At 48.0% G+C, this 10,180-nt stretch overlaps 1 protein-coding gene across 2 annotated transcripts in view; it reads left to right on the forward strand.

Moving 5' to 3' along the window:
• The first annotated feature begins 7,545 nt into the window (after positions 1–7,545).
• Positions 7,546–10,180, forward strand: part of PSMD13 (proteasome (prosome, macropain) 26S subunit, non-ATPase, 13) — a 16,819-nt gene continuing 14,184 nt past the window's right edge. The window contains exons 1-2 of one of the 2 annotated variants that reach the window (XM_006893190.1): positions 7,546–7,657; positions 9,240–9,318. In XM_006893190.1, the coding sequence (XP_006893252.1) occupies positions 9,305–9,318 (14 nt within the window). In that variant the 5' untranslated portion in view covers positions 7,546–7,657; positions 9,240–9,304. The remainder of the gene's footprint in view (positions 7,658–9,239; positions 9,319–10,180) is intronic. The other variant, XM_006893189.1, reaches the window with a different exon arrangement.

Below are 10,180 nucleotides of genomic sequence, written 5' to 3' on the forward strand. Positions count from 1 at the left end.
ACACAGCCAAATGTCTTTGCATATTCATTCAAACATGGGTAAATATCAACTATTCTATGCTTTCAGCCAAGATCCATCTGACATCAGCAATGATATCCCTCGTTCCACATCCTCTTCTAAACCCAGCCATCTATCTTCTAGTTGTCACACTGTAGTGGTTTTCATGTTGCTGTTTTGCTGGCTCTATCACCAGTATTTCAGATAGCTGCAGTCTCCCACAGAGGGAGGGTTTCAGTGGAGCTTGTAGACTAAGGGAACAGGAAGCAGGGTTGGCCATCCACTTCTGAAGTAATAGGCCCTTGAAAACCCTGTGAATACCAGTGAGACATTATCTGCTATTATGTTAGCCCTCCCTCAGGCTGGCATTCACTCAAAATAAGACTAAAGCTGCCTCCTCGAAGAGGACTTTACATTAATGATGTGGATGGAGAAAAGCTGTCAACCAACTAAGGACTTCAATTTGATGATGTGGCACAATTCAAATGGGGAGAAACAGCTGCAAAGAAAGATCCACTAATAATGTACAAAGTTTGAATCTAAAAAAATTGGAAAAGTGTAAAAAATGAAACCTAGCACATAAAGATTACTATCCTAGGTGTTGTTGCTATTACTATGTGCCATCATTTACTATGACTCATAACGAGCCTATGAATACTGACTCTGACTCTGGACCCTGTTTTAGCCTGTGCTAGTCTCACCAACTTACTGACCTTCTACTTTTCCAGTTATGATTTTCTTTTCCAAAGACTGACTCCTCCTAACGACATGCCCAAATTATGTGAGATGAAGCTTCACAATCCTCGCTTCCAAGGATCACTCTGGTTGCACTTTCTCCAAGACAGATTTGTTTTTTCTCTTGGCAGTCTGTGGGATAATCAGTACTCTTCTCCAACACATCTAAAGGGCACTAACTTTTCTTCTGTCATCCTTAGTCATTGTCTAACTTTCAGATGCATAAAAAGTAACTGAAAAGACCATGGCTTGACTCAAGTGCACCTAAGTCTTTAAAGTGACATTATTGCTCCTTTGCACTTTGGAGAGGCCCTTCATAGTTGTTGTTATGTGCCGTCAAGTCGCTTGTGACTCATAGAGACCCTATGTACAACAGCTCTAAACTCTGCTCTGTCCTGGGCCAATCGCACCGTCTCCAATATACCCATCCCCAATACCCCAGTCACTGCATCAATCCACCTCACAGGGGGCCTTCCCCTTCTGCACTGTCCCTCCACCCTAACAAGCATGATGTCCCTCTCCAAGGACCTGTCCCTCCTTGCAATATGTCCAAAGTATGTTAGACGGAGCCTTAGAATCTTAGCCTCCAAGGAGCAGCCCAGTTTGACCCTTTCCAGGATGAATCTGCTTGTTTTCCTAGCAATCCATGGTACCCTCAATACTCTTCTCCAGCACCACAACTCAAAGGCGTCAATTCTCCTCCTATCCTCCTTAGTCATTGTCCAACTCTCTGATGCATAACAAGTGATAGCAAAGACCATGGCCTGTATCAGATGCACCTTAGTACCCAAAGAGACACCATTGCTCTTCAGTACTTTGGAGAGGTCCCTAACAGCAGACTTTCCCATGGCAATACATCTTCTAATTTCCTGGCTACTGGTGCCAAGAGTGTTGACTGTGGAGCCAAGCAAACTGAAGCTGTGAACAATCTCAATCTCTTCACCATCCATCCTGATGCTGCCAATTGGTCCAGTGGTGACAATCTTCATCTTCTTGACAATGAGCCTCAATCCATATTGGAGGCTGCAGTCCTTGACCTTCTGCAGCAAGTGCTTCAGGTCCTCCTCAGTTTCAGCAAGCAGGGTTGTATCATCCATCGGCATATCGCAGATTGTTGATAGATCTTCCACCAATCTTGACTCCACATTTCCCTTCATAGTAGATTTGCTCAATTCAATGTATCTTTTCATATCTGGCTACTGATATCAAGGGTGTCAATTGTGGATCCAAGAAAGAGAGAACCTCAATATTTACTCTATTGCGATGTTGCCTTTTGGCACAGTAGTGAAGATTTTTGTTTTCTTATGTTATTAACCCATATCGAAGGCTGTAGTCTTTGATCTTCTGCATAAACAACTTCAAGTTCTTCTCATTTTCTATAAGCAAGGTGTCACCCGCATGCCAGATGTTGATAAGTCTCTTATCCTGATACCACATTCTTCATCATAAAGCCCAGCTTCTAAAATGATTTGCTCAATATACAAACTGAATAGGTACAGAGAAAAGATACAGACCTAACGTACATATTTTTTTATTTTAAAACAAGCAGTGTTCCCTTGCTCTATTCGGACAAAAGCCTCTTGCTCTAGGTATAGGCTCTGAATGAGCACAATTAAGTATCCTGGATTTTCCATTCTTAATGTTAGCCATATTTGTTATGATACATATAGTCAAACATCTTTGTACAGTCAATAAAACAGACATCCTTCTGGTATGTTCTGCTTTCTGTCATATAATAGCAAAGATATCCCTGGTGCCACGGCCTCTTCTAAATTCAGGTTGAATTTCTGGCAATTCTGTGAATGTACTGATCCTAAGCATTAGTGAGCCAAAATGAACTCTTACTGCCCATTTTAAAAAAGTCAATCACATGGTCTACAAAGCTGGGAATAACAAATTCAAGTGGAATGGTGTTGCATCATCATCAAAAAGAACATTTCATTATCTATCCTGAAGTATAATACTGTCAGTGATAGGATAATATACACATGCATACAAGCAAGAACTATTTCTAGGACTTTTATTAAAATTTACATACTTAGCATTAGAAGTCAGAAATCAAAAGATTAATTGCATTAGGAAAGTCTGCTGTCAGGAACCCCTCTAGAGTACTGAAGAGCAACAATGTCAGTCTGGAGATTAAGGTGTGCCTGATCCAGGCCATAGTCTTTGCAATTACTTGCTATGGGTCTGAGAGCTGGACAATGACTAAGGATGACAGAAGAAGAATTAATGCCTTTCAGTTATGGTGCTGGTGATGAGTGTTGAACATGCCATCGACTGCGAGGAGAACAAGCAAATCAGTCTTGGAGAGAGTGAAACCAAGCTGCTCATTGGAGGCAAGGATTTTTAAGCTCTGTCTCACATACTTTGGGCATACGGCCAGGAGGGACCAGTCCTTGGAGAAGAGCATCATACTTGGAAGGGTGGTGGGAAAGTTCAGGAGAAGACCTAGATTGACTCAGTGACTGGAGTAGTGGGATTGGGTCTGTCATTGGCTTAGGATAGGGCAGGCTTCAGAGCTGTGTACTTAGGGTTACTATGAGGTGCAGCACATAACTCGACAGCACATAACAACAAACAACAATGAAGAAATTGAGGATTTTTACCATTAACTTCTATAGTGTGTACTTGATTGAACAGGTAATTAGGATGTATTAATACTAATTAGTGATTGCAATGTTAAAATTGAGGTTCTCTGGTGCCTTACTGGTAAGCAGCTGTGCTGCAATCCCAAAGACAAGTGGTTCAAATCCACCAGCTGATCCACTGGAGATGGATGGGCAACCTCCTCCCAGGTAATTAACTGCCAGAGGTCCAGCTATAGTTACCTTGACAGTACACAACAACAATGCAAAAACTGGAAAGAAAGAACGAAATCTCCCAGGTGTAGCAGGTCCTCATAAGGGTAATGGCCAAATCAGAGAGGGGATCCTGGTCTTCAGAATATGCTTTTCCTCTTGGCTCTTGCAAATCTGGAGACCCCACCTGAGATGTTGGTTGATAAAGAGTTTGTAACAAGCCAATCCTCAAATCCTGTATCAGTGACTAGGTGGGGTTCCCCAGACAAACAGGCAAAAGTAAAACCCTTCAGGGATGTCAACAACCCAGGATATCCCTTACAGTCTATTTCCAGAAACCAAAGCCATGCACAGAGTCCTGCACCTCAGGCTGATTTGGCTTGAAAGAATAGAGCAGAGGCAATGCCACACCTTGCAAAATGCAGCCTCTCCATATTCAGTCATCTTGGGGCTACTGCAACCATCATAAAGGAACAGCCTGGAAGTGCTCATCTGATGTGCTCCATGGAGCTCGAGAACCTGTGCTGAGATCATTCTGGAGGCTGCTACTATAGCAAGGTGACTGAGGTAACTCTAGAGAGCTCAGCTTCTAGCACAGGGGTCCTGCCACCATAGTCCCCTGGGATCTACAAGGGGCTTCCCACATTGAGCTGTACCGTGCCCATATCACAGCCTGGGTAGTGGCTCAAGGTCAGCACCACCACAGCCCATTGTGCAGCTCTTCTGCACACAGGTGGGGGGATTGCCAGGAGCTGAGTTTCTCACCCAAAGGCAGGGCCAATGAGACCGAGGTTGTGCACCTCAAAATAAGTTTCTATACTTGGTTTCCCCAGCTGGAAGCAAGCATGTTGTTTGCTGTCATATTGCTGGGGCCCCAAGAAACACTCAGGACCAGAAATGAAGCCTGAAGAGGTTACAGGTCCAGATAACCCATCCTCCCCAACCACCTTATTCTACTGGGCCCACCATCAAGTCATTTGATGAAGAAAGTCGTTCCCTATCACTCTCCTCCCAGTGTGGCTGGCAGTACTGGGACACAGGTCCTACAGAAAGAAGTTTCTGGGGATCTACAAGCAGCCAAGTGGTGGGAGCCTTGTAAGAAGTGAGAAGGGGGCTGGGATGAGAGGTGGAGGGGGCAGTGATAAAAAATGGGGAGGTGTGATAAAGGAGTTGTGATGAGAACTGAGGGAGCCCTATGATGAGAAGAGGCATAGTGATAATTTGGGCCATGATGAAATATGAGGCTCCTGTAGTAACAAATAGGGGGTCCAGTGAAGAGTAGTAGTGATCCTGTGATAAGCAGTTGGGGGCTGAGGTAAGAAGTGGAAGGTGAGCTGGTGGGGCATATCAGCTGGGCAAAGCTGAATGCCCTCTCACCTCTGTCCACTCATTTAGAACCAAGGCTGAGTGTGAAGGAGCTGCAAAGGGTTCCTTCTGGAAGTACCTGGAGCTATAATCCTCTGGGCAGAGCACCTCATCCATGCTCGTGGGGAGACAGCCAAACCCCGAGGAGGGTCACCACAGAAGAAAAGCAGAGTGCGAACTCCACTCTCTGCTTTACACACCACCAAGGAGAGCTAGCAACATTTAGTCACCTCCCAAGGATGAAAGCAGAGCAGGCATCACTTAAGGCACCTCACACGTACTCCTCACCTATAAGCCACATGTGCTGAGAACTTGGGGTGTGGGTCTTAAATTAGAAACTATTATTTGGAGGCACTGGGAGACACTGCAAACAAGGGGAGTTTCTACCTGAGCCCAAAATTCAAATCACGAAGCAGTTGAAATGGCTAAAGCATATGTACCGGGCAGCCTGTGATAGAGGCCCTGTGTCCTGGCTTTGGCAAGCCCAGCAGACAGCACTGCTGCCAGAGGAAGAGTTCAGGAAAGAGCATCAATTTAAAATGTCACAACCTATTATAATAACTATGGAATTAACCAAGGGACTTGTTACTGTTCTTAGACCCCATCGAGTGACCCTGTGAACAACAGAACCTCACTTCACCCTACCCTGCACCATCCTCACCAGGTCCCTCAAGTCCACTGGTTCCAGTCATTCATTCTATCAACCCTTCCCGTTAAGGACCTGCCTCTCTTTTGTAGACCTCTCCACCTTTCCCAGGGCGTTTTCCAGGACTGGCACCTCCAGACAACATACCCAAGGTATGTGGAAGGAAATATTACCATTCTTGCATCTAAGGAGCACTTTGGTTGCATCTCCTCCAAGACACGTTTGATCTTTTGGTAGTCCACAGGATATTATATTCTTCACCAACACAATTCAAAGGCATCTATTCTTATCTTTCTTTGGGTAAAGCTTCCACCAAGAAAGGGACTTGTTGTTGCTATTAAGTGCTGTCGAGTCATAGGTGACTCATAGCGACCCTATGAAGGAGAGTCCTCGAGGACGCTTGGGTGCCTTTCACCCTCTCTCCAGGTTCATAGAGTTTCCAGAGGCAAGCTGTTAACGGAAGTGGATGCCACTCCTCCTTCCAAGAGAAAGGGACTTACTTACCTAAATACTAGTCCGTTGCTAACCAGTTAGGGTGGCTTCCAAGTTCTCTATAAACAACTATGATTAACAGTTTTAAGGCTAACAGTTTTCCCACAAGCTGGCTCAGTTAGAAGGGAAGCTGAGGTCTGAAAGTTTGGACAGTATGCTCACGGAGTAACAGTACGATCTTCAGGGCGGATCATTAAAATGTTTACAGCTTTACACCTAGCAGTCCACTGCTAGGGCTTCACCCAAAAAGGGAGCAAGGGAGAGCAAGGGACAAGGTCCCCACAGCATGATTTGTAACAACGAAAGAATAAACGTGATCCCAACAGAGAAATTATTACATAACGGAACCCAAGTCACAGAACCACAGCCCAGCATAAACTGCGAGGGAAGGGCGAAGCGATGAAATGCAGGGAACTCGAGTCGCTGCACGGACGCCACTGGAAAGCGTCGCTGACAAGGCGGCACTCCGTGCGCCCGAGCTCTGGAGGGAAGCCACTAGTGGAGGTCGCCCCGTGAGACAAAGCACACGTGCAGCTCCCGGCCCTGACCTTGGACGCCCTCCACGTCCCGCAGCAGCCCTGGGGCACTCGAATTCCTTTATCTGAAAAGACCACCCAGCCCCGGCGGCGCAAGACGAGATGAGGGCAGCGGCCACAGGCCCGCTCACCTCCCGCGCCCCAGAGCTCGCAGGCGGGGAGAAGTCCATTCCTTAGGACGGTAACGGAACGACGAACTAACAGCGGCATCTTTCCTCGACCGCGGCGTTCTCGCGTCACACGCCCCGCCCCTTCCCGTCCGCTCTCGCCCCGCCCCTTCCCGTCCGCTCTCGCCCCGCCCCTTCCCGTCCGCTCTCGCCCCGCCCCTTCCCGTCCGCTCTCGCCCCGCCCCTTCCCGTCCGCTCTCGCCCCGCCCCTTCCCGTCCGCTCTCGCCCCGCCCCTTCCCGTCCGCTCTCGCCCCGCCCCTTCCCGTCCGCTCTCGCCCCGCCCCTTCCCGTCCGCTCTCGCCCCGCCCCTTCCCGTCCGCTCTCGCCCCGCCCCTTCCCGTCCGCTCTCGCCCCGCCCCTTCCCGTCCGCTCTCGCCCCGCCCCTTCCCGTCCGCTCTCGCCCCGCCCCTTCCCGTCCGCTCTCGCCCCGCCCCTTCCCGTCCGCTCTCGCCCCGCCCCTTCCCGTCCGCTCTCGCCCCGCCCCTTCCCGTCCGCTCTCGCCCCGCCCCGCCTCAGCGTGAGTGCACACTCGCCCACGTCCTGCACGCTCGTGTAGACACCGCTCCATCCCGCCCCACATGTTCTTACCCACACTTTTCACATATATCTTCACATTTTTCCTGGAGTCCAAAGTGCAAAACAGAGGGTTACCATGACGACCAGAGGCCGCATGCTTGTGTTCCCAGCCTCCCCCGCGCGACAGAGCGCCGGAAGTGAGTGAGCACTTCCGGCGGCCATCCTTACTGTACTGATATTTGAGTTGTAGCCTCTGTTGTGCTGTAGATTCGAGTTTTTCTGCAGATCTGAGTTCTTCCTGCTGACATGAAGGACGTGCCGGGCTTCTTGCAGCAGAGCCAGAGCTCCGGACCTGGCCAGGCCGCCGTATGGCACCGTCTGGAAGAACTCTACACTAAGAAGTGAGCATCAAACCGCGGGGAGCCTGGGAGAAGAGAGGAGAGCGAGGCCGAGGGGTCCCGGTGCAACCCGGCAGGGAACAAGATGACAGAACAGGGAAACGGGGGCGTGGGGGAGGCTGGCCGGTACAGGAGCTTGTAGCGGCGAGCGCGAATGAGAATGAGGACCGCGAGCACAGGCTAAGTCGGGGAGGTGGACCGAGGGACCCCAGCTCTGGCCACATGTCCCGGCTGCCTTCTCGCCCGCGAGACTGCGACTCAAGCTCTTCTGGTTAAGGATTGGGTTGGGCTGTGAGTTCTTGGTTTCTGTTAGACAGCAGGGTATAGACAGCTGTCACGGCATGACTGTCGCTTGCTCTGCTCTTTTCCCGGTTACATCGCACTTCACCTCAGGCCTTAGGGTTCATTCGGAGTTTTAGTTTGTTTGGAAACATGATGAATTTAGAACAGTGACGTTGCCGGTTTCTAAGCTGCAGCCTTTTATAAAATGAATAAAGGAAATCGCTCTCTTTAGGCTAGAGTTATTCTGTAGGAGACACCTCTCCTGAAATAGCTTTCCAGAGTGAACACGCCTAAGCGTGCAGCGCAGCGCCTTTCCTGTAGTCCTTGAAAACATGCGCTGTTGGCCGCTTTTGAGAGAAAGCTGGTTTAAAAGGCGCGTGCACACACACACACACACACACATACACACACACACACACACACACACACACACACACAAACTGGCGGTGAATTGTTCTTATGAGTTTTGTACTGTCAAATCACAGCTTGGCAGTTCATAGTCGATTATGAGCTGACCCTCCAGTGGGTTTTCAGAGGATGAAAATTGCATTGAGTCAACACTACAGAGCTGCTGGTGGATTGGTGGATTCAAACTACTGCTTTTGGGTTGGCAGGGCAACTCCTTACCAGCAAGTCACCGGAGTTTGAATAGCTCTCAGTATTTTCCAAAGCATTTCCGTAGACATTAGCATTTACATTTTAGGTGAAATGCATCATACTCCTGTTCTAATAGTTTTAATATCACCTTGTTGTTCTTGTTGTGTACTGTAGAGTCCAAACCGACCTAGCTGACCCTTCATCAGGTTTTTGGAGGCAGTTAATATCACAGTAGGAGATTGCTCATTCTTCTTCCATGGAGCAGTTATTGACTTCAAACCATGCCTTAGGGATTGCAGCACAGCCTTGTGCCACTAGGCCACCAGAGCTCTGTCTCATCACTGATTGAAGATGACAAACCTGAACAACACCTTTGCTGAGGAGCCAGTTACTATGTAGAAGACTTGGAATTTTAACTTTGATCTTTATAGTTCTAAGTTCTTGTTTCCAGTCAAACCTCACAGTAACTTTTTGAGGCAACAACCTTTCCATTTTACAGCTGAGAAAACCAAGCCTTAGATTTCGGTGCTAATGGGGGTGACATAACTGTTAAACAGTAGAGTTCGGAAAGAGCTAGGTTCCTTAGGAGGGTCAGTGTTGTTTCTCTTATAGAGGCAGCCAGTGTTTGTCAGTGGATAGTCCAGGGAGGCTACAGTGTGACCTGGTGCTAGGCTCTAGGTCTCCAGAGCCTTTTGTTGTTTTTCAGGTTGTGGCATCAGCTGACCCTTCAAGTGCTCGATTTTGTGCAGGATCCGTGCTTTGCCCAAGGAGATGGTCTCATCAAGGTAAATAATTTACCTTCTTAACCAAAACCCGTTGCCACTGAGTTGACAGACTCTGTCCTACTGTAGGATTTCCAAGACGGTGCTATATACAGAGACCAATGGCTACATCTTTATCATGAAGAGTTACCATTGAGTTTGAATCTACCAATTTTGGATTAGCAATAGAGAGCAACCACCAGGGATATCCATTCACCAGGTTAGGTCAGATTCTATAAATACATTCAGATGCCTTTTCGAATCATTGGTGAGCTTTTACATAACATTACGCGCATGAGTACTTTACATATTTGCTCATTCACTCCTCATAACACTGGGAGGTCAGCTTTACTGGTGTTGCCATTTTTCAGACGTAGAAGCAGAGTGTTAGGGGTTGGTTAAGAAGTATACCACACGGGGACCTCTGGTGGCCTAGTGGCAAGAAGCTGCACTGCAATCCCAGAGGTGCATGGCTCAAATCCACCAGATACTCTGCTGGAAAAGGAGGCACAATCTCCTGTACCAGTCAGATCTAATTTCACAGTACATACACACAAGAAGTATACCACAAATTTTCAATAAAGATACAGGGAAGTTTGGCTTGGGGTCTTCAGTCGAGAACTGCTGGCCCCCTGTTTTATGCTTTCTGCTCTATCTCAACAAAAAAGAAGTATACCACAGACCACAGCTACTAAGTGGCTGAGGGGAGATTCACACAGATCTCTTTTGTATGTCTGCTTCCAGCCTGAAATGCTATCATCCAGCTGCCTGCCCCTGCATCTTAGTGCTCAGAGACATTCTTTTGGAATACTGTGAACCTGTTACCAAATCCATGGTGGTTGACTGCCCCATAGGGTTTAAATTGTCTTGCATGCAGGTTGCCCCA

The sequence above is a fragment of the Elephantulus edwardii genome, unplaced genomic scaffold, assembly GCF_000299155.1.
Source record: "Elephantulus edwardii isolate Elephantulus edwardi_28Jun2011 unplaced genomic scaffold, EleEdw1.0 scaffold00126, whole genome shotgun sequence".
NCBI classification, from domain to species: Eukaryota; Metazoa; Chordata; class Mammalia; order Macroscelidea; family Macroscelididae; genus Elephantulus; species Elephantulus edwardii.